Source organism: Telopea speciosissima, chromosome 11, assembly GCF_018873765.1.
Source record: "Telopea speciosissima isolate NSW1024214 ecotype Mountain lineage chromosome 11, Tspe_v1, whole genome shotgun sequence".
Lineage (NCBI taxonomy): Eukaryota > Viridiplantae > Streptophyta > Magnoliopsida > Proteales > Proteaceae > Telopea > Telopea speciosissima.
Window position 1 is genome coordinate 5,848,406 of NC_057926.1, and position 24,418 is coordinate 5,872,823.

At 38.8% G+C, this 24,418-nt stretch overlaps 1 protein-coding gene, 1 long non-coding RNA gene and 6 other non-coding genes across 9 annotated transcripts; 7 read left to right on the top strand and 1 right to left on the bottom strand.

The window, feature by feature from the left end:
- Nucleotides 1–14,093: 14,093 nt before the first annotated feature.
- Nucleotides 14,094–14,849, bottom strand: LOC122645559. The gene is made up of 3 exons (XR_006330479.1): nt 14,721–14,849; nt 14,514–14,582; nt 14,094–14,153 (listed from the first exon to the last, which is right to left on the bottom strand). It is a non-coding gene; the product is annotated as an uncharacterized LOC122645559 (long non-coding RNA).
- Nucleotides 14,850–15,513: 664 nt separating this feature from the next.
- LOC122646459 (40S ribosomal protein S3-3) lies at nt 15,514–22,646 on the top strand. Of its 2 annotated transcripts, XM_043840021.1 has the most exons (7): nt 15,514–15,559; nt 15,595–15,670; nt 15,758–15,905; nt 16,085–16,256; nt 21,769–21,823; nt 21,938–22,069; nt 22,279–22,646. In XM_043840021.1, exons 2-7 carry the CDS (start codon nt 15,641–15,643, stop codon nt 22,444–22,446), a joined length of 705 nt encoding a protein of 234 aa, XP_043695956.1. In that variant the 5' UTR covers nt 15,514–15,559; nt 15,595–15,640; the 3' UTR covers nt 22,447–22,646. The 2 variants fall into 2 exon arrangements, with proteins under 2 accessions (XP_043695956.1, XP_043695955.1); XM_043840020.1 differs by lacking the exon at nt 15,514–15,559 and having other exon boundaries at nt 15,569–15,670.
- On the top strand, nt 18,299–18,459 carry LOC122646920. Its single transcript, XR_006330722.1, has one exon. It is a non-coding gene; the product is annotated as a small nucleolar RNA snoR143 (small nucleolar RNA).
- On the top strand, nt 18,652–18,812 carry LOC122646918. Its single transcript, XR_006330721.1, has one exon. It is a non-coding gene; the product is annotated as a small nucleolar RNA snoR143 (small nucleolar RNA).
- On the top strand, nt 18,893–19,052 carry LOC122646921. Its single transcript, XR_006330723.1, has one exon. It is a non-coding gene; the product is annotated as a small nucleolar RNA snoR143 (small nucleolar RNA).
- LOC122646917 lies at nt 19,248–19,410 on the top strand. The gene has a single exon (XR_006330720.1). It is a non-coding gene; the product is annotated as a small nucleolar RNA snoR143 (small nucleolar RNA).
- Nucleotides 19,599–19,752, top strand: LOC122646923. Its single transcript, XR_006330725.1, has one exon. It is a non-coding gene; the product is annotated as a small nucleolar RNA snoR143 (small nucleolar RNA).
- LOC122646922 lies at nt 21,076–21,234 on the top strand. Its single transcript, XR_006330724.1, has one exon. It is a non-coding gene; the product is annotated as a small nucleolar RNA snoR143 (small nucleolar RNA).
- Nucleotides 22,647–24,418: the final 1,772 nt, after the last annotated feature.

A 24,418-nucleotide genomic window follows, 5' to 3' on the forward strand; every position in this document is an offset into this window, starting at 1 on the left:
AGAAGGAACCCGTATAGTCTTCTATAGCCACTTACGTGCGACTCCAATATGGATTCCGATGTAGAATGGAGGTCTACTATACGTTTATGTTTCCAACACTCTCACTATGTCGCTTTCTGTTATTAAGAGTGGTCACCTCCAAAGATAAGTCACATGTCAATCCACCCAACCAAGTCAAGATGTAGCGTCATAGGTAACTTAATCCTATGAGGGACACCAAAAGATGGAGGGTTGAAGCATATGAAGGACTTTAGATTGGGCGCACACTATTTGAAACAGAAGAGAAACAAGAAGAGGTTTTCAAAAACTGATTTTTTTTTTTTTTCAAAAAAAAAGAAGAGAAAATAATAACCTAAAACACTTTGAACTACTTAAGAATCGGATAAATAAAATGGACAATAATCTCCGCAACGGCGCCAAAAGCGGTTTGAGTTAAAATAAAATCGCAAGCGTACAGTGTCAATCGTAGCTACGGGTCGAACACGAGGAGATATACGCCACTCTATTTAACTAACTTAAAAGTAATGCAAAATGAACCAAATTAAAGTGTTAAATTAAACTAATTAAACTAACGAAAATCAATGCATCCTAACTCATAAGCATCTAACAAAATTAAGGGATTAAATCGGCGCCCTAATACATGAGCATCTAACCTATCAAACTAAAGCGAATTGAAAGGAATAAAAATGCGCCACACATACTAACCACATAAAAAGAAATAAGGGAATAAAAATGCATCCATAAACCACAACCATATAAAATTAAAATAAAAGAAATAGAGGGGAAGAAGAAGAAGATAGAGAGAGATAGAGGAGATGGAGAATGAGATTGAGAGTTTAGATAGTAAAACCTGGATGTGCTTGCATGAATGTAAATGAAAAGCTTGAATACTTGCATAAACTTACCATGGCCTCCTCTTCTAAATCTTCAAGTTTTGTCATCAACTTAAGAACTTAGACTAGAAGGCTTAAAACCTAAACTAGAATTAAGAAATTACAACCCAATTGAAGACTTAAATTGAAATTAAAGCATAAACTAAACCTATTATAACCATTAACTAAAAATTATAAAAGCAAACTAGAACTTAGAAAAGCCAAAAATCACAAATTAGAAGGAGAAGAGAAGAAATTTCACTAAGTGAGTGAGCAAATTTTACAAGAGAGGTAGGGGTATTTATAGGTGGAAGAGAGGAGAAGAGAGAAGATGGAAGTGTAGGAGAAATATTCCCTAAGAAAAGAGAATATTCTCTTATCTTTCCTCTTTTACAATGCCTTGAATCCTAAGAAAAAGAAAAAAATAGAAAAAGAAGAAGAGAAGATTGTTTACATATACCTTCTATTTCTAGAAAAATAAACTTCCAATTTTAACAAGTGCTTCCTTTTCTTTGTAGATATCTTCTCCAAGCAATAAAATCAAAGCATCTTTGATTTTTCAACATTCCATAGATGAGAAAATATAAATCTATCCCAAGTAGAATTTGAAGTGCCCTTGAGAAGTTGGAGGAGAGAGAGAGTAAGGGTGATGACTAGGATTCCTTCAAGAATAAATAAAATATCCATTCTGTCCTTCAAAAAACGTGGAGCATGGGGTGCTTATATAGGTCTCACCATTGTGTTCCTTGCGAAAAATCACACAAAATAGACCCAAATTTCATCCAATTCAGAGTTGGGGAGCCCAAGATATCTCAAGTTGAAGTTGGACTGTCCGGAGCCTTCCAAATGGAATCTTTTGGTACAGTAAAGTAACTTCTGATAATTTCATTAAGACTCCTAAAATCCGAACTTCCGTTTCACTTTGTCCCCATCCGACTGTCAATAATTATAAATAAACCCCTGTAGACCATTTTCACGCGTCGTTACTTAAACGGCCATAACTTCTTCGCTTCAACTCGGAATTAAGTGCCGTTTGAACCATTGCAAGCTGACTCGATGGGCTATGCATCCATTTACACTTCTAAAAGCTTTAAAACATCTCCTTAGCATCATCTCCTTCATTTTAACAAGAATTCACCTAAACCCTGAAAAGCACAAGAAAGCACCGAGTAACTCTGTCCAATGTGGTAAAATGTATAATTTATGCCCTAAAATTTCACACATAAATGTGCTCATCAGTTACATATTTGCTTGCAACCGGCCCTGCGACTGCCAACCTATAGAGCTTAATGGTTACAACCGGTCATGCGGCCGTCCAATACATAGGCACTTGGGTTCAAGGATCCATGCGGTTGCATGGGTGGTTGCATCAAGCTTGCAATCGATCGTGCGACAGCCCGAGTACAAATCCAAGAATTCAAGGTCTTCACTTCCCTAATCCATTCCACTTGGATTTCAGTGCCCCCAATGGCTTGGGGGAAGATGTCCTAGGGTCTCTAATGGTTATAACAACCTATTCAATCCAAGGGCTTGGGAAAATTAAGGGTTAATCTATCCATAATCGAAATTAGGGTTTTTAGAGCTTGAAAACCTAGGTTTCATAAATAGGATTAGAAGGATGCCAATGGGGCATTAGGGGAATGACATTGACCTCTCAAAGGGTTTACTTAGGTGTCCCCAATCATTCCTTGGGTTTCAAGGACTCAAGGGCTTAAGGGGTAGGCAGTCTTTAGGGGTTTTATCAACCTTATTAACCCAAGGTTTCAAGGGATTAGAGGGTTGGTTCATCCTTTGACTCAATTCTAGGGTTTTGATATATCAAACCCTAAGTTCTTCAAATAAGGTTAGAGGGAGATTAATGGGGCATCAAGGGGTAGCCCTTAGCACTACATTGGATAACCTAATTAGCATGTTTAGAAGACATCAACGGTTGTAGGCAACCCCTCATTAAAACCTACATAAACATCCTCGAAGTAAGCGAGATCACATTAATAAGGTTTAGACTCACTTTATAGGATCTTACATTCTAAGTTGGTCAAAGGTTTCTTCATATGAAATGTATCCTTTTAAGTCTAGTTTACAATGCATTTTGATTCACATCGATATGATATTTATAGACAAAGTTATGGCTAAAATAGTAGACAAAGGTCGAGTGCTTAACAGTTCTGGGAGGGTGCGGTTGCAGGGGCGATTTTAACAGCAGTTGCAACCGGCCTTGCAATCACCTGCACCTAGAACATGGGTTTTCAGCCCAAAATTTAGCCAAATTGATTCCCAAGGCCATTAATGGCTCAAAGGGCTTGTAGAAAAGGTCGCTAAGGTTCATTGGGGTCCTATTAACCCGAATGGCATAAAGAATCAAAAATCTATGGTCTCATCCTGTTGATCCACCTCAAACTTGGGTTTTGGGTGTGAAACACTAGTTTTTCATGATTTGGTCAAATAGAACTTCAAAAGGAGGTACAAGGCTGTGCAATGGCACCCCAAGGGACTATAATAAAGTCCCAGCACAAGAACATTAGGTCCTAAGTGGAACCCAAAGCTTTTCTCAATCCCAAAAGGCTTTCCCTAAAACTCAAAACAAAGAAAATAAAGAAATGGAGAGGGAGAGATGAGAAGAGCACTAACCACCAATGGAGGGAACAAAAACAAATGCTAGGTGAGCCCCCTTTAAGCTCTTTCCTTCTCCTTCTTCTTCTTCTTCCTTTCCCTTCCATAACTTTCTTCCTTGTCTGACCTTCAAGAGGGGGGGGGGAGACTGGTGTACAGAGGTGGGGACAACAAGTTTTCTCCCTTTTCCCTTTCCCTTCTCTCCTTTTCCTCTTTCTCTCCTCTCTTCCACGATTTTTACTTGGAGGAGAAAAGAAATGAAAAGAGTTGAAGGCTAAGGACCCTTATAACTTGAAATGGTCCTTAGGCATCCGTTTGGTTGACCACCTTTAAGCCCAAAACCATTTAAAGGTTAAGTAGGGCTATGTGGGCTCACTACCTGGCATTTACGGGGTACAGAGGGTTAGGGTCATGGTTGACAATGTCTGAGACATCAAAACACCGCCCAAGATCACAGGGCAAGTGGGGCCCATGAGTTCCACTTCATTTGGAACTTAATAACATGGGCGGTTGCAGAGGCGGTTGCATCAGCAGGTGCAACCATATGATCAACTGGCCCTGCTGAAGAGAATGTTTTTTGAAGTCCAACACTTCTCAAGTTTGGTTCACACCCAAGGGGCTTCGAAGGGAAATAAAGTGCACATATAATTAGGCCTTAGAGGTTCACCAAGTGGGGCCACACCACCCATCAAGGCGGGATTCCTTTCCTTAGCTGCTACGGCTCAAAGTCACCGTGATCAACACTTGCCAGTGCGCAACACCACTTAAGAAAATTCAAATTAGCCCTGATTTTTGGGCACAAGTATAACACTTAGGGTACTACAATCATAATTTAGTTTATTTTTCATGAATTTGTCCATTTTATTCTTAAATTAGTTTATTTAGCCTAATGCATCATGATATTAGATTTGCATCACTTAGCTTAAGATAATTTAGACACGTGGCTTAGGGTTGCATTTTGATACTTAGTTATCTAGCCTAAGATTTCTTTGACTTAGATCTAGGGTTTTGTAAATAAGCAACAAGCTTCAGTATTGGTCAATAAATAGGAGACCAGCATCATGACCGGGCAAACTGGGTGCCTCACACCTTTCCAGTTTGTAACTTGACACATACCATATGTGTCTTTTTTTATGATAATAAAAAAATATATATTAAATTAAGGATAAAAGAGTTTGTACAATGTTATCCTTTAAAACTCAAGACTATTGGTTAACAGTTACATATGTAGGTAAAAGGTTAAAGAGGTTCAAAATATAGCTATTGTTGGTAGTAATAACAAAAATGGATGATGACCCTTAAGACACTTTCATCAATAAAGGAATTAGACACCAAGCTCACACCCTAGTGGTTGGATATAGTATCATGGCAGGGATATTCTTATTGCAACATCCAATTTTCTTGATTATATAACCTAGATAAGAGGAATAATCTAAGCCTTGAGCTAGACCAAAAAATTCTCTCCAAAAAAATTGTTAGTTCCCAAAAAACCTGCAACTGTCAAAATAAGTTGTACTTCCAACAAAATGAAATACATCCACCATGATCTCTTTAAATGATAGGAGACTGTCCCTATGCAGATCAGAATAGGATAGTGTAATATAGGCAATGAATCCAAAGATGATAATAACAAGTATTCTATTTGTCCGGATTAGACATCTCATTCGATAAAGTGGGAGGGAAAAAAATATTCAAGTCATATGACCAAGTTCGAATATTATTGATGACCCACATCGGATAAGGCTTAACAGAGTTATGTATCACCTTATTCTAAGGTGCCAAATAAATTAACATGTTACAATAAAAACCGAGAAGAACCGTTTAAAGAGAGCCTCGTCATTATGCTTATCAAAGATAAAAGAAACATAAAATTGTAGCAAAGATGAGTGGGAGTGATCCTTCGTTCTAAATCCCAGGAGCCTTGCCACCCAACTATGCTTAGACCAATCACATAAAAGAAAGAGATGCCATATGGATTCAACACTAAATCCACAAAATACACAACAAGAATCGATCTGGGTCTATTTCAAAATGGTCGCTTTAACAGCGATCCCTGTATGTAAAACACGCCAAAAAAGTAGTTTAAATTTTAGATGAATAGGAAGCTTTCAGAGAAAGCGCCACTAAAATGAGTTCCTATCGTGTACAAAAGGTCTTAAGGAAGAATGAATAAAACTGTCTGCTAACTGAGTTGTAAAACTACCATTTTTAGAAATAGATCATATTCAAGTATCTGCATTATTAGTTAACGTCAAATTAACACAAGCAGATACATAACAGGCTGGAAGAAAAGAGGGGATGCAAAACGTATTAAGTCTAATTCCCTTTTGTCTTTGGTTGCACTCTAGTTCCCTTATTCATAGTGAGTTATAGTTTTCTCCCCAGGGGAAGCTACCCTAGACCCTTTTTAGTTGACAACTCCCATTTTGGCACATCAACACTTAACTTCTTACTCTTAGGAGGGGTGACAGTTGAACGATTAATTTTATTCATTACAAAAGTTGAAAGACTGATGGATAAATCAAGATGTAAGTTCAATATAAACCTTAAAGAAGAACAAGGATATAGAGATCTCACTTACTTGAATAAAAGACCACAATCCAGTTTACAGTTTTTTTGTATATTTGAAATCTCGTCATTTTAATAAAATTTCATTTGTTGAAGTGCTTTTACATCAATTCACTAATAACTTAAAAACTCATTTATCGTAAAATCAACAGTGCTGATGATTGAAGCAAAGTCTAATTTTCCATCTTAATGCTTTCAACAATGCCAAAGACTGAATCAAAAGTTGCCTTTTAGATGTCCAGTCACTTTTGCTCGATTATGTTAACGTGATTGTAAACATAAGAGAGAGAGAGAGAGAGAGAGAGAGAGAGAGAGAGAGAGAGAGTATTTTAATAAATTAGTGTTGATGCTATTGAAGGCGATCGGAAGCATGGTAGGATCGGTTCTATCAATGAAAAATGCCATTAAATTATCTAGAACAACAGGAGAATCGATCGTTACCTAGAGTTCCAAAGATGCAAAACCTCCAACCGATGATAGCCAAAGCTTTGCGTTCCCACACGATCAAGCCAACTCCTCCACACACAAGGGTTCTCAAAAATCCAAGCTTTCTCCAAGATCAAACACCAAGAGAGGGAGAGGAAGAGAGAACAGTTCTAGGAAGGGGAGTGCTCCACCAATTTTCCAAGGATGAGAGAGTGCTCTTGAATTTTGGCAATCTCATGAATATATGTGATTTGCCCTCACTCCCAAATTGGTAGCACACGTGGGTAAGGAATGTTGAGTTTCCTATTGGGACTCAATCACCAATCCATCCAATCTCTCCCACCAAGGAAAGCTCCCTATTGCTAGAGGAATCCAATATTGGGTCCAATATCCAATATTGACCCAACATCTTTCCTTTTCTTACAATCTCCTCCATCCTACTATTAAGATCCAATCTTACAAGAGGATCACGAAAAGGACATCATGATCAATCAGGCTATATAAATGAATGGAACCGAAAGGAAATGGGTAGGATCGCAATGGGATTCTACTCAACTTCTAAAATGTTCAATTACCAAAGATGCCAAGCAGAGTGTAACAATCAACACCTAAGATAAGTAGTTAAGACACGCATTAGTCTCCCATAAAATAATGTTGCATGGTTCAATATAAGGCATGTGTTCGAGACTGTCAATCCTCAATGAACTGATACGCTGATCGAGAGATTCAATTATCTTAATTGGACCGAGAAAAAACATTTCAAACAAAATGTTCAAGAAAGTAGATAATGGTTTGTAAATATATATCTAAAAATATTTCAAAAATATTTTGAAAATATTACCGGGTCCGAATTTGTGTCCAATCCTGTATAGAATACTTTCCTCAACATATTCCTAATATATGGGTTGTGGATTCCATGTTGGGCATCTCTTTCGAATACAGTCGGGCACTGTGAATCCAGTGCACCGATATATAGTCAGAGAGACATCAACCGTTGGTTCACCAAAACACACAACATCTGAATACAATGATAATGACCCCTTAGGTCAAGGGACCAATCGAGAACTACTTAAGAGAATCTCATTTTCTTTATAAACTGACAGTACACTACATGTGAAATTCTCAAGTGATCCAGTCCAATGTATACACCGTATGTACACTCACACATATGTCTTGGAAAAGTAACCTTCCTAAGTACACACAGTGTGACTACCATGCCGGACAGGATGTCCAGTCCCGTCCCTATTGGTGAACAGCTATGAATCTTGATTGGATCTTAGATTGTTGCAACATGCTATTTAGTGTGTAATCCAGAGGTTATCTAATCTCTAAGATTCTTACACGCGTTGGCATATCATTTTCAGTATTGGGTTAATAATTTTATTGAGAATCAGTATTGAACATTCATCTTGCATATCATTATTTTTAGAGGTTCTATCTTTAAGCTTAAATTTATGTATTTGGCTTTTGAGCTTTTATAAACACTTTTCAAGAGTGTGTGTTGTTGTTGGAGATTGAGTAATCTCCATTATTGTAAGGGTTGTTAGTATCGATCCTTGGGAACCACTAGGTTTGAGTGTGAACCAAAACACTTGATTTTTGTTGAACTCAGAAAAACAATTGTAAGGGTGATTGTGTGATCATTATAGTAGCCGGAAAGTCTAAGTATAGAATTATCACTTGGTAGTGGATGCAAGCAAGGTTGCTGAACCACTCTAAATCTCTTTTTTGTTAAACGAACTATTTTAAATTTCATTGTCTTAATCATTGACTTTTTCCCTTCTTCACACATTTATTTTTGTAGTCCTTACAACATTAAATTCATTGCTTGCTTTGGGTAGTTAAAGTTTTAATTGTCATTCATATTCCACTGTACCCAATTCACACATCTCTTAGATTGCCTACAAATCCTACACGATTCACCATTCCCCCCAACAAACTAAACATAGGTAAAGAGGAAAGCCCATGAATGGCAGGTCATATGTATGAGACATGCCACCAAATTTGGTAGTTGGTTTATCAAAGGATCCAAAACGCATATGATATTCATCTTGCCAAGTCTTCAATGCAAGTGGCTAGAAAGTGGTAGAGTGATGTAAACAATGACAATAGAAGCATGGTGAAGACTTGTTACCAAGTGGGGGGGGCTGGGATTATTGGTTTGGCAAGTCAGGGAAAAATCTGTAGAAGTTACACCTATTTTTTGTCACATGATAAAATCAGATAACGTTGAAATTTTGTGTATAGATACACCCTACAATCCCCTACTTACATGTCAACAAAGTTTATGAACTTGATTTCGGTACTGGTTTCGCGCAACAAAAAAACCAACTTGGTCTAAGATCTCAGCAAGTTGGTATTTTTTTTTTAATAATTTGAAGGCTAGTTTTGATGGGTTTTAAACCTAGTTTGGGCATGAAACTTAGTATTCAGTTTATTTTTGTCATTTAAATATAACGTTACTATCAAATTTTGCAAAAACAAAGTAAAAATAGGAATTTCACTTCAGACCTTAGGTTGGTAGGTGACGACGCACTAAAATACTATACTCTACACATAAAAGCAATCAAAGCATTCAATTAATGTAAAACAACTTAAATAAGCATTAGAAATGTAAAATAAAGTATTTTACATCAATCTTAACATATATGATATATCTCTATACTTCCAAACAATCACTATTGATCTTATTTTTCCAATTTTTATTTCAAAAAATTATATTTTTTTGCAAAGATTTTGAAAAAATAATAATAACATAAATTTTTTTTTGGACTCCATCAAGTCATAGATCAGCCAAAGTTATGTAACATATATTAAATTGACATGATTTCACCAAGATTTGAATAATTTTTTGGGAAAAAAGTATTTCTTCAAAATTTCTTCAAATTTGAGATGATTTGTAATAAATCTTGCAAGTTTGATGCAAGTTGGATGTTAATTGACGTCTTCGGTAAGTTTTTCCGTCGAAACAAGGTGAAAAAACCTCATAAATCAGCTCACCAGCCCCTTTCCTTATTGAGTTCACTGAGACAATTGAGTTTTGGTGAGATCTTAACTGTCTTGGTCGAGCTGTGCATCTTTTAAACAAAGGTTTGGTCTAAATCTTGGTCAAACCAAAATCTCGAATTGAGATCTCGATCGAGTCAGTTGAGTTTTGGCTGGATCTCGATTGCCTCAGTCGAAATGTGCATCTTTTAAACAAAGGTTTGGTCCAAATCTCGAGAGTTTGTGCATTTTTTAATTTCACCTCCCATCTCAACTTGATAAATGAAAACATCAAGTTTTTAGGGAGATCTCACCGAGTTCTTAAAATATGCATGTGTTTTTTTTCTTCTTTGTAAGCAACTATGCATGTCAAGTATCAGGTTAAGTGAAAATGCCCATGTGATAAGGCTTGAGAATAAGAAGATAGATAGACATATATGGGAGGGTCTACGATAAATATAAATATTAGATTTAACACACAACCTGTCTCGACTATTCGCTAGATATCCAATGGTTGAATGACAACATTAATTTTGCATGTAGCATTTAATGCATTTGACTACATGTAAATGGATGGTTTAATGATAAATTTCAGGTACTGGTAATCTTTCATTCTAAAAGAAGGGAGAAAGAACACCACTTGGTTGCGTGCAATGCAAACGCAAAATAACTGCCACGTCCCCATGAAAAGGAGAAAATCCCTAGGAACACAACGGTCATTTTACATAGCCACGTGTCTGAGCTGCGCCTGGGCCAAGCTCAACCAAGTAGCATTCATTACAAAAAGAAAAAAAGGTTAAATACACATACCCCCTGTAATGCACCCAATATTCCTCGTACCCCCTAAGCTTCTGATAAGTCCACGTACCACCCCTGCTTTACCCCCTAATGCCATTTAAGTCCACACCAAGTGTTATACCCGCACCCGGTACCCTAATATTTTTCTTTCTTTTATCCTTGTGACGTGTAGAGGGTGCTGCCATGTATGCCGGTGAGCTGTTCACAATGGTGGTCAAACCAAGCTACAAGATTGTTGACTTCGACACGGGTTTGCCAGTCGAGGAAAGATTCCTCAATCGGGAGTGGGGGAAATTCGTCGACGGCGACTTCATCGACTACCCTCCAAGTACCAGTCCCAAGAGTGAGGAGTATCGGACAGCACACCCCGTATCGCCCTACTTAAACACTTCACTTGGTGACGAACTTAGCGTCGCGGTGGGAAAACTCTTCGGGATCACAGAGGTTGCACCTTGACGTGTCAAGGGTAAGTAGTTGACCAAATTTTGTTGTGTGCTTACTGCCCTCTCAAAGCCCTCGAAGTGTGGTCCAAAGGCCCTGACCTCTTATGGTGGGAACCACCTTCCTACTCGCATCGGATGCAAGGTTACTGGCTGCCTCCGACCTTGCATCCAATGCTGCTGACAAGGACCCTTGTGGGTGAGACCCTGTGGCTAAGGTGCTATTGGCGCCCTGCCATGTTTGACCCTACCCAAATAGACCCTAGGTTACACTTATGAGGCCGTATCCAAACAGACCATTAAAAGTGATTTTCTATAAGAGACAGGTGGGTAGGACTATTCATTAGTCTTGGCTCATTTCTACCTAACCTAATCGTGCTTGAGAAGGGAGTTCTGAGGAGAGAGGGTTAGCAAGGAGAAGGAAGGGAAGAAGAAGAAGGAAACGGCTGCTGGGTTTGGAGCTTTAAAGAGGGCACATCGTGTGTACCTCAAACCAAGTAAGCCAAGTGCCCTTTTCCCCCTTTTTCTCTCTTCCCCCTTGCTCGTTTGAGCTTGGGTGGTTCGTTGGTTGCAGCCCCAAGATGGGGTTTTCCTTTTTGAAACCCAAAGGGTTAGCTTGAACCATGTTTGGTTTCCCCTTATAGGATGCTGTCCTATTTTCCCTACATCCCTTGAGATCTCCAATTGGGTCTCTTGACCTAAGGTTCCAACCACCTAGGAACCCCAAATCTGGACTTGGAGTAGTTGGCTCCTTTAAACCCCCTTAAATCTTTGGATGTTGGGTGTTTCTAAGACCCAAATAGACTCAAAGACACCCCCTCCCTAGTCCCTTGAGGCTTAGAGAACCAAATGGGACAACCCTGGGCTTTTAAGACCTTGAAATCGCACTTGGGTTGCATCGAAGGCAAGTCTGTGTGAGTCCGATGTTGCCTCCGATGTGGTATGAGCCTGCAGGAAGGTCGGACTCAAGGTCGGAGGCAAGTCTGTGTGAGTCCGATGTTGCCTCCGATGTGGTCTGAGCCTGCAGGAAGGTCGGACTCAAGGTTGGAGGCAAGTCGTGTGAGTCCGATGTTGCCTCCGATGTGGTCGAGCTGCGGGAAGGTCGGACTCAAGGTTGGAGGCAAGTCCGTGTGAGTTCGATGTTACCTCCGATGTGGTGCGAGCCTGCGGGAAAGGTCGGACTCAAGGTCGGAGGCAAGCCTGCCGAGTTCGACGTTGCCTCCGACATGATTTTCAAGGCCTATAACTTATGCAAACTGGGGCTTTTCATTGAGGCCTCTCCTACACTCTCTCACACTCTTATTCACTTCCGTAGGCTCCAACACTTGTGCTAGGGGGTGATCTCGTGCAGGAATCGTTACACTTAATCAAATTCCTAATTCAAGTAATAGGTGAGTGGGTTTGGATGACTGTTTGGGCTCGTTTACCATTGCTTATTCGTGCATTTATGGATTATATTGTTACATTATCATTCAAGCATAATTGCATATTTGCATTTATTTTTATTCGATGATGATGAAGATGGTTAGGATGTAATGGATTTTGTGTTGGGTTACGGTCTTTGGAAATCGCACCTGGAACCCCTGGACACGTGGAATTGTATATTGCATCTCATTCTTGCCTGTATGCGCCATATTGTGCTAGTACCCGGGTGTTAGATGGAATGGGACGTTGACACACCCGGATGTACCTCTCAACACGATAGGATTCATGTAGTATATCTGTGGTTAGGCTCAGTTCCCTATGCTACGACCCTTACCAACAGGGGTTTAAGTGTTGGGTAGCCAGAGCACTTGTTGCCTGTGGAGAGTTAGAGAGGCCAGGCCAGGGGTAGTAATGGTTATCGGGTCGCCTCGGGTGGTGATGACTACGACCGGCGCGGGCTCCATAGTAATAATTGAGGTTGCCTTGTGGTGAGAATGGAAGGATCCACAGTGTCTCCCGAGTTATTGAGTAGCATATACCCTTGACTTAGAATTGTGTGCTAGGTGGAAATATGTTAATAATCACATGCACCATAGACTGTTGCTTTGTATTGTGTGTTTATGCATTTTCCCTCCCCCTCACTGGCTCGGTCGAGCTAACCCCTATTGTGCACACCTTTTTAGATGAGGCTGCAGGAGATGCTTATTTTGCAGGACTCGAGGTTCAGGCCTCGGAGTACGATGATATCGGTACAGAGGACCCTGAGGCCGTGACCGAGGAGCACGGTGATGGGTGTCCTTGTGACGACTGCGCCTACGGGCCGTATTGATACTTGGGACTTGTTCCCTTCTTTTATTTTTTTTTGGGGCCGCGTGCCTTGTATAAACATTTATTGTTATACTTGTTTTGGGGTAGTTATGCTATGGTCATTCGGGATATCCATCCAAACTATTTATGTATCACTTAGCCGTATGAACATGAGGTAACTACTGTAAATGCTTCTGCTTATTTTATGATCGTTGGAAATGGAATATTCCTTACCTTTTGTACTCTGAATTTTTATGGTATGTTCATATTAGACTAAGACTGTGCGTTGGGACACTGCAATCGTGATTCTGGTAGTCTTATGGGATGACACGTGTCGTCCTAGTCACCTCTTTATTATTAGTTTATTTCTTAACGGGATGGGGGCGTGACACCAAGTGTTAAATGCTAAAAAATGACCAAACTACTCTTTCTTTTATCTCTTCTAAAATTTGAAAAGACCTAATTGCTCTGACCTATTTGCTAAAATTTGAAAATACCAAAATGCCCTCATCTTCCCCAAATCATTATCTTTTTTTCCATACCCAATACCACCACCACCACCACCCACAATTAACACCATCACCATCGTGAAGCCCCACCTCTAGCACCATGGCCACCCACCACCATTAATACCACCAACCATTGTGAAGCCCCACCTCCAGCACCACCACCATTGTAGAAATTCTGGGATCCCCCAGTTCCGTTGGATTATGACGTCGACGGTGTCGGAACCCATGAATCCATTATTCGAACGGATTCTTGACCAGATGAGATATCTCTCTTCTCTTTGACTTCTTAATTTGTCTTTTAACTCCTTTTCTGGACCTATTTTGGAGAAATTGATCGGTTCCTCCCGGCTCAGAGCTATTGATTTGTCTTATAATCAGCTCACCGGTGCAATCAAGATCGATCCTTCTAGTGGATACGAGTCTATTAGCCATTTAAAGCTTTCTGGTAATCATTTGGTGGATAAGATTCCACCAGAGATTGGGAACTGCTCCAATTTGAGGTCTCTTCTGCTTGACGGAAACATCCTCGAAGGTCGGATTCCGATTGAGATCAGTAAAATCTTACAACTTTGTATTCTAGATGTTTCTAGGAACAGTCTCAGTGATAGGATTCTGAGAGAGCTAGCTAAATGCCGGAAACTCTCTGATAATGATGGTGATTTGGGGGGTGACTGAAATTGTGACTTCATGCTCCCATGGAAATATTCACTTTCCTGCAAACAACAAGCTGAAGATTAGTATGATAAAAAAGCCTTTCTCTTTCTGCACTCCCAAAATAGGGGACTGGGAAGGAGGACAAGAATTAAGTCCAAATGTCCAACATCTTCCCCAAACAAGGCCCAATTCATAAAATGCACTAATAGTGCTTATAGAAACTGGGTCAGCTCAATTATGTAACCTAACTTGTTCAAACCACTTCAAGCTCAAGTGTTAACAATTGCTCATAAGAATGAGTCTTGTTTTAAACTTATTTCGAAATTTTCACCATGCATTAAAAATCTTTGTGACCTTATCAAAGAGTCTGAACATTTGGAAGGAAATTAATTCTCAGAACTAAATTACCAACAGGTTACCTTATAGAGCTTTTCATTGGAACAAAGAGAGAGCAGCAACTGAAAGGTATCTCTGCAGCTCCACATTTTCTGCAATACAGAACTTCTATAGTTTGTTAAGCTTCCAAATGGATTTCTGAGAAACAAACCAAGAGAAAGAAAGAGAATCAAAAAATTAACCAATCAATCGATTTATTAAGTGCCGAGAGCTCTTCCTCATGAACTTACTTGGACATTAAACTGGGGTTTTGATTGACAGCAGGATAAAAAGCTTTAAAGAGCCGACTCAGACTTCAGAGATGATGAAAACAAAATCTAAACGATTAAAGAGTTTTGAAGTGACATCGGCATTAATCCAGCAAAAGAGAAAGTATGGATTATGGAATTTGTGAAGAAGAAAATATCACAACCTTTCCATGGGTTCTGACACCGTCGACATCACAATCCAACGGAACTGGCGAATCCTAGAATTTCTGCAATGGAGGTGGTGTTGGAGGTGGGGCTTCACGATGGTGATGGTGTTAATTGTGGGTGGTGGTGGTGGTGGTATTGGGTATGTAAAAAAAAGATAATGATTTGGAGAAGATGAGGGTATTTTGGTATTATCAAATTTTAGCAAATAGGTCAGGGCAATTAGGTCTTTTCAAATTTTAAAAAAGATAAAAGAAAGAGTAATTTGATCATTTTTTAACATTTAACACTTGGTGTGGATTTAAATGACATTAGGGGATAAAACAGAGGTGGTACATGGAATATAGAGAGATGGCATGTGTACTTATCAGAAACTTAGGGGATTAAAAGGAATATTGGATGCATTATAGGGGTACGTGTACTTTACCCAAAAGAAAAACCAAGTAACGTTCTCTTAACCAAAAAGAAAAATCTTCTGGAGTATAGGGATCTAGCCAATCCCATAGAGGCCTATGACCATATATGTTGATACTAAACCATCCGTAGAGTCTACCAATATCAGAGGTACTACACATCTCTTTCTATATAAAGTTTCAGATGACTGAGACTGTCTAGGGTTTCTTGGGAAGTTCTCACCAACGCCGCTCGAACCCAATCATAGTTACCGTCGGTCTACAGCGCCGCTCGAAGCTAATCATAGCTACCACCGGTCCACAACATCTTGATCGTATCCAACAATGGCTACTCAAATGAGCAAGAAACGAAAGGTTTGCATAAACCCTAGCAGTAGATTCAGAAAGCCCTGTCTGCTTAATTTCCTTCTGATCTCAATTTATAACGTGTTTGTATTTTAGTTCGTTGCAGACGGAGTCTTCTTCGCTGAACTCAACGAGGTTCTTACTAGAGAACTTGCTGAGGATGGATACTCGGGTGTTGAAGTTCGCGTTACCCCGATGCGAACTGAGATTATTATCCGAGCTACTAGGACCCAGAACGTTCTTGGTACTATCTTTTTTTAAATTTCTTGGTGGAATGAGATTGAAGGGGAGATATATTCAGATCTAGGGTTGTTCGGTTCATTCTGTTAGTTTATAAAATTTTTAAGCGAGTTAGGTTTTCTGTTACTGGTTCTTTGCGTGAAATAATATCTTATTTTTTACGTGTTCTATTATTTTATGCAGGTGAGAAGGGTAGGAGAATCAGGGAATTGACATCTGTTGTACAGAAGAGGTTCAAGTTCCCAGAGAATAGTGTGGAGCTCTATGCCGAGAAGGTGAATAACAGAGGGCTTTGCGCCATTGCTCAAGCAGAGTCTCTACGGTACAAGCTACTTGGTGGTCTCGCTGTTAGAAGGTATTCAGATCTGTGCTAACACTTTGCCTCTTTGCTGGAATATTTTAACTTTGTTTAAGTTTTATTAGAGAGTCTCGGATTCTTTCCATACTCTATTCGATAATTAAAAATTTAACGTTGGTGTGTCGTGTGATATGATTTGGGAATCGTATTTTTGCCTATTTGCATGTTTCTTGCCATTTATTGATATCTGCTGTATCTATTGATCCGGCTCTCCGCTGATTTAACTTTTGCTTTACATGTGAGTAAAATTCGTTGGCCTTTTCACACATTCATTAAACTCTGTTGGCTGCATTTTGCCTGCCATTAACGTCCACAAATGAAATAATTTTGGTAACTGCTGGGAATCTAATCTCAATGCATGTTTATGGTGTGTGCATTCTTTTGTTAATAATAATAATGTAATGAAATTTGAATTTCAACAAAGCAGTAACTTGTTTTGGTATTTTGAATTTCTGTGTAGTATCATCCAGACTTGTTAAGCATGCCATCTGCTCCAAATTGAGTTATGTGTATAATATGTGTTATCTGGCCATTTATGTTTAGCTTGAATTCAGTGTACTTTTAACTTGTATGCCTTTCTAATTCTATGGTCTCGCCCTTTTTGAGGGTTGCATATAATAAAAGCTATTTATCAGCAGCAGACAGACAACTATAGAGATGATTCCACAGGTGAATTGTTGAAGATGCCGATTGTCTCATTTATTTCATCTCAGATCGGTTATCTTTCATCTCACATTGGTAATCTCCCTTTCAACAAGTAATAAACAGCTTAGCAAGCCTTGATATTTCTCATTACAGGCAATTGAAATTAAAATGGTTGGAGTATAATATGGGGATTCATATTTATTTAAAATCTGTTAAGAATTATGGTTCAAGTGTCCATAGAGTGGTGTCTTAGTTGTTTCTTTGATGTTAAAAGTGTTTGTTATGCCTGATTACAGTTATAGAGAACTATAGGCTGTTTTGTTTGGTTATCTGGTTTTACATATCTTTGACTTTTCTCTTTAGTAGTTTAATTTGCAAATTTGGATTTTTGGACCATATTTATATGCAAGATATAATTTTATAGTTTATTAAATTAAGGGGTTTTCCCGTATTCTTACATTTAACTTGTTAAGCAACCCAACATTTTTCCAAACCCTAAACAATATAGATGGAACTTTAAAATTATCTCTTGCTAATAAATTACGGGAATTTGATCTGGAACATTATTGTACCCCAATGGGGTGGTGTTCAGGGTTTTAGGAATCGGTATAGGATCGTCCATGACTGATACAGATACGGTGATATGGTACTGGTTTGGGTTTTTTGATGAAAAAAAGGTGTATTGATTCAGTATCATCCTTATTGGTATCGGTTTTGCCATAGCCGTAATACCTTGAACTAAATCCCTGGTTTTTTTTCTTGAATTCAAGCTTCAAACTGGTAAGGATCGGTCCTGGATGATACCAAATGGATAATTGATGGAGAACAGAACCAGCAAATGATTAAGTTGTTTTAGTTCTTCCATTGGACTGTTTCTACATGTTCAGCGAGGACAGCGGGGGTTCTGAGGCCTGATTTGGTATGGTTTATATAAAAATTTCGTGGAGTGATTTCTATTTTGGAAATTGTTTGGTTTGATTTTTTCACCTTATTTCAGTGAAATAGAAATCAAATAAAATAAAAATTCTGAAATAGCTGCTGAACTGTTTGAATTTTGAAATTGATTTCATTTTTTCTGTTTAATGAGCACATGGTTAATTTGATGGGCAATGTAGTAATTTTATGTTAAATATAAAACACCCCCTTGAATCTTGGCAACAATTAAGGACCTAACCCTGATACAACTTTATTTTGTGTGCATTGCTTGGTTAAGAATGCGATGAAATATTGAATGCAGAAAAATAGTGACTTATTTTTGATGACATCCAATTCCTTTTGTCCATACAGTATCATTTTGAAGGGAAGTGTCAATACGCTTCCTTCAATTTTTAGTGTCAGTGCAAGGGTTTAAGGGTTTCATGTTCTGCTTATGTCGCATGCACTTGAAGTCTAATTTGCACTTGTTCTGTAGGCCTCTCTAATTCCAGTAGTGTGGTCTTGAGCTAGGGTGCATAAAGTAAAAGCTGTTTATCAGCAGTGGCCAGACAACCATAGGGATGAATCCACAGATGAGTGATTGCAAACACCACTTGCCTACTGATTTCATCTCACATCTCTTACTTTTCATAGGGCACGAGTTCAATGTCTGTATCTACCTTCTACATTCCAGTCAATAATGTTGGAATGAAAAAGAGCTCTCTTGATAGCTCAACACGGGAGCCTCCATTATCATATCACTCTGTTTGTATTTTAGTTCAAGATTAAGGGTTTCCTGTTCTATTTATGTCGCATGCACCCAAAGTCTATTTTGCACTAGTTTTGTGTGCCTCTCTAATTCCATTAGTGTGGTCTTGAGCTAGGGTGCATAGAGGAAAAGCTGTTGATCAGCAGTGGCCAGACAACCATAGGGATGAATCCACAGATGAGTGATTGCAAATGCCACTTGTCTACTGATTTCATCTCACATTTCTTACTTTTTCATAGGGTACAAGTTCATGTTCTGTGTCTATGTTTTTACATTAGTCTCAGAGTCATGCACTCGGTCTATTTTGCACTAGTTTTGTAGGCTTCTCTAATTTTGTAGTTTGGCCATGAGCTAGGGTGCATAGAGTAAAAGCTGTTGATCAGCAGTGGCCAGACAACCATAGGGATGAATCCACGGATGAGTGATTGCAAATGCCACTTGCCTACTGATTTCATCTCACATCTCTTACTTTTCATAGAGTACAAGTTCTTTTTCTGTGTCTACCTGTTACTTTCCAGGAATTACTGTTGGAAAGAGAAAGAGCACTCTTGATAGCCCAACATGGGAGCCTCCATAATCATTTCACTCTTGTTTCATGGTATCATATTTCAAGATTAAGGGTTTCATGTTCTATTTATGTCACATGCACTCAGTCTATTTTGCACTAGTTTTGTGTGCCTCTCTAATTCCAATAGTGTGGCCTTGAGCTAGGGTGCATAGAGGAAAAGCTGTTTTTATCAGCAGTGGCCAGACAACCATAGAGATGAATCCACAGATAAGTGATTGAAAATGTCACTTGCCTACTGATTTCATCTCACATCTCTTACTTTTCATATGGCACAAGGTAATGTTCTGTGTGTACTTGCATTCAATCATTACTGTGGGAAAGAAAAAGAGCACTGTTGGTAGCTCAACACGGGAGCCTCCATTATCATATCACTCCTGTTTCATGGTGTCATAGTTCAAGATTAAGGATTTCATGTTCTATTTATGTTGCATGCACTCAAATTCTGTTTTCTTAGGTCTTTCTAATTCCAGTAGTGTGGCCTTGAGCTAAGGTGCAAAGTAAAAGCTGTTTACCAGCAGTGGCCAGACAACCATAGAGATGAATCCACAGATGAGTGGTTGAAAATGTTACTTGTCTACTGATTTCATCTCACATCTCTTATACTTTTCATAGAGCACAAGTTAAGTGTTTTGTGTCTACTTTTTACATCTCTTATACTTTTTCATAGAGCACAGGTTCATGTTATGTGTATGCCTTTTACTTAATACTTTTATGTTAGGAAACAATTTCATCTCGTATCTCTTATACTTTTAGTAGGGCACAAGTTCATGTTATGTGTCCACATTTTACATTCAGTCATTACCGTGGGAAAGAAAAATAGCACTCTTGATTGCTCAACACGAGAGCCTCCATTGTCATAAAACTCCTGTTTCATGTTATCATAGTTCAAGATTTCTCTTTCGAACTTGATCAAATTCAAAATATTTTGGATTTTTGCCAGATTTCTGTTGAAATATTGTGCTTTTCCGCCACATATTTCATTTGAGAGTCAGTGGTCAAATGACCATATTTTGGCCTGAAACTTTAGGGAAACCCTAATTAATGATCTCTAAAGAAACATGACCTAAATAGCATTTTGGTTACAGACTTTTGGTTGCTAGTGTACTTACACTGTACAGTGATTTCTAATTTCTCTAATATAGTCTATCATACAAATAGTACTAGATCACCCAGTTCAATCAAAACAACTAAATTATGCATTAGGAATGAAGAAAAACCAGCCCCCAACTCCCCCAAAAACCTTGGTGCGAAAATAGGTAATTTGGCTAATAAATTAGCAAATTAGTGGTAATTTGGACTTTCCCCTACTGTCGAAAACCGTCGTTTCAGTTGAAATAATGCTTTTTTTAGCGCTGTTTGCATACCCAGTAAGTCGACATGTTTCATTTCGACTCATGTTGAAACTGAAATAATTCGTGAGATTTTGGCCTTTTCTACCAAAATAAGTGGTTTGAGGTTTATGCTTTTGGATAATTTACATGACTTGATGTGCATTTCATTTTCATCCAAAAGCTGAGAAATTATAAGCGGTTCTTTATCATAGTTCTGTAATTGCTGTTGATGGTTTCACTAGAGCTTGAAGAAGTGCGGTAATTTATCTCATACAATACAATGGTATTTTTCTGCCTAACGTGATTATCCGGGATCTTTCTCGCTCTTCCCTTTCATATTCTCAACCCAGTTTAATGATAATTTTTTTCATTCAGTTTTTTTTTTTTTTTTTTTTTTTCTGTATCACTTGGAATTGAATGATTGACTGCTAAATGTTAGTAGCATCATATCTTAAGCTTTTTAGTAGAACTTGTCTATTCTAGAGAATTCTCTTGGAACTGATGCCTTTGTTCCCTAGTAATTGTTGCATACAAGATTTACTTTGTCATGCATGCATGCATGCATGCCAACAGCTATTTACAGCTTTTTTGCACCTATATCATAGGGCCCACTTATTTGTGTAGTGGGTCTTGAGCTAGGCGCATAGAGAGAATCTGTTCTTGCAGAAGCGGCCAGACAACCGCAGAGATGAATCCACTGGTGAATGGCTTAATTTGCTGTTCATCTACTGATTTCATCTCACATTTCACTGTCCTAATTTCAGTTAAATATTAAAAATCTACAAAATGAAAGTATGTGGAACAAAAGATGCCTGACATTTGATTGACTACTTTCTGTTTATACCACTGGGTGAGGGATCCCCGTCTTGTCTGTTATGGTTGCTTCAGAGGTTTTTTTACTTGATTCTGAGCAGTTAACTGTGGGAGTGTAAGTCATAGGAGATGGCTATATTAATTTGCAAATAGTGTTGATGCCTTGTTATTGCTGGGTATTTCAGTAGTGCTTGGCATTTGTTGACATTTTATTGCAAGCAAAGTAATTTGTGATGTACCTAAATCCGGAGAGAATGATGACTTCATGGATTCATGATGATGTTGGGTATATATAGTGTCGTGTAAGTGGCTTATTTCAATGTTTAGTGACTGAATCCTTGTATGTTCTTCTCCCATTGGTTGCCCTTATTGTTAGTGTTGCTGCCTTGTTATTACTGTCTGTTTGGCTTGTCCGCTGTAGCATTCCGGTTTGTGGTTTCTGACTTCCAGCTCATTTATTCATTTTAGGGCATGTTATGGTGTACTTCGCTTCATCATGGAAAGTGGTGCTAAGGGGTGCGAGGTGATTGTCTTGATCATCATGGGACCATATCTCGTCAAGTTTAATCAATTGATGTGGTTTGAATTGTTACTCAGTTGCCCCCGGTGTTGAAGGGTAATATGTTGTCTTTTGCAGGTCATTGTGAGTGGGAAGCTCAGGGCCCAACGTGCCAAATCAATGAAGTTCAAAGATGGTTACATGATCTCTTCTGGTCAGCCAGTTAATGAATACATAGACTCGGCAGTTAGACATGTTTTGCTCAGACAGGTTAGTTGGTTTACTGTATACTTGAATTTTTTTGTGTGTGCATGAAAAAACCTTTGACTCCGGCTTGTCTTATCTCTAGTTGAATCCTATCTTCAGTTTCATGTTCCATCCAAAAAATTTTTGTGCACCTGTTAAATTATGTTCACTATATTCATTTTATTGGATAAATTGTTCGAAGTTGCTCTAACCTACATTGGTGATCAATGCAGGGTGTTCTTGGGATCAAGGTCAAGATCATGTTGGATTGGGATCCCAAGGGGAAGCAAGGCCCAACAACTCCATTACCAGATCTTGTCACCATACACCCCCCTAAAGAGGAAGATGAACTCCTAAGGCCTGTAACTGTAGTAGCCAGGGAAATTGAGGTGGTTCAGTGAAGTAAAAGCTGTCTGGTGTCGACACGCTTATTTCTGATGGTTATAATTAGTGCAGTTTAAAGGTGGAGTATTCCCCCACCCCCATTTTTAGTTGATATCTAAAGTTTAACCTTTTCTTTTGGGTTATTAGTAAGGAAAGCAGTGGAGGACTATGTAACGTAAAATCTAAAATTTTGTCATTAGAGAGATCCTTTTGTTGAGGTGAGGCCTTGGGCATTTTTGTTCATTCTGTCACCTGTTTTTTTTATACAGTTATTTTGTTCATTCTGTCGCCTGGGTTTTTTATAGAGTTATTTTTAATATAATTTACGGCAATTCAACCAAAAAACAGAAATAAAAAAAGGAATCCAAATGTATGTGTGTGCCGTGATCCTAGTCGATCTTGAATGTCTCCATCCAAAGCCTGCCTGGAAATTTTAGGGCCTGATTATATTTTTGGTAGCCTGTGGACCAGGTCTCTCAGCCCACATGTTTCTTGGTTGATCTAATACCGACCCACTTGTGCTGAGTTTTTTTTATTATTAAAAATCTGGGTTAAATCTGTCCAATGTTGTCTAAACTCTAAAGCAGACTCGACTGGTAATGGAACATATTAGTGGCTGTTATCAATCTCGTTCTGATTGTTGACCGGGCTGGATCAAGGTTGAGATGTTTATTCCAAGTTGTGCAGTATTGAGCTTCAGATGAGCCCTGTACTGACCGTGTTTTAAACTTTGTTGACAAGAAAATCACTAGGTATATGTAGGGTTTAATTAGTGAAAAAACATATCAGAAGAAAAAGGGAATGAAACTAGTGGGTACATTTTTTTAGCTAAAGAACAGCAATGTGTATATTAGATAGTAAAGAAAAGTACAAAAGGAACCTTGAAACTTCAAAGCAACATGGCCCAGGTTTTCATTAAGAAAGCTGAGCCCCAAATCAAAACTTAGCCCAAGAGGCTATGTAAATCTATAAGAGGGGCGGCCAAGAGCGTCCTAAGAAACTTGTGGGTACACATTATTGACAAATTTTACTACTAGAGAAACGATGAATGGCCTGAATCTTTTAGCACTTCAGAGAATTAAGCAAATCTCCACTGGCTCTGGTTTGTACGAGTGCCCTTTGTCTCCTCCCTTACCTTGATTCTCCACTATGACTCCTCGCTTGCTACCTTTACCTCCACCCCCTCCTGAACCACCATCGTTAGATCCCATGTATTTGAGATTGATGATGATATTGATGAACATCTCTCACACTCTGAATCACTCGCTCCAGCAGGTTATATTTTGGCTGGTAAGCCATATAGAAAGCAAGCTGTTACAAAAGCTTTGCCCTCAGCTTGGAACACGAGCCACCCCTGTAAGTACTTATTTCTTCAGAGAATACACTTATACCTTTCGTTTCCAACATCTGATGGATGTTCAGAATGTCCTCAATGAAGCACCATGGTCTGTTGCTGGGAATCTGATTATTCTGGAACGTTGGAACCTTTCGGTGCAATGGGCATTTGACTCTGTTGAGGTTTGGATGCAATTTCATGACATCCCAGAGGAACTGCAGGAGCCCCATTTGATTTCTCGTTTTGTCTAAAAGCTCGGTGAAGTTTTCAAACTAATGCACGTTTCGGGGGTTCGTGTCGGACAACGCATAAGTTTCTACAAAGCTCGTATTAGAATTCTTATTACTAAACCATTGAAGTCTTCAATGCAACTTCGAAAAAGAAGTGGAGTTCAGTATTCGGTTGCTATAAGATATGAGCATTTGCCTATGTTTTGTTATTATTGTGGTCTATTAGGCCACGATGAGCAACGTTGCCAGGTCTTGTTCGAGAAACGCCAGAGCTCACCAATCTTCACATGGTTGTTCAATGGAAGTGCCCTACACTCATTTTTTATCTTGGCATTTTGATCCTTCTCTTCGGTGCCACAGACCGGATAATGGACTCCTGGAACAAGCCACTGTGGTTCTGCCAACACCTTCTCTGACGACTGC

Bases quoted from the DNA above. Each gene is read 5' to 3' on its own strand.
- LOC122646459 (XM_043840021.1), top strand. From the start codon at position 15,641: ATGGCTACTCAAATGAGCAAGAAACGAAAG. The intron at 16,257-21,768 runs GTATTCAGATCT...TATTCATTTTAG, and splicing joins GGTGGTCTCGCTGTTAGAAG to GGCATGTTATGGTGTACTTC. The intron at 22,070-22,278 runs GTTAGTTGGTTT...TGATCAATGCAG, and splicing joins GACATGTTTTGCTCAGACAG to GGTGTTCTTGGGATCAAGGT.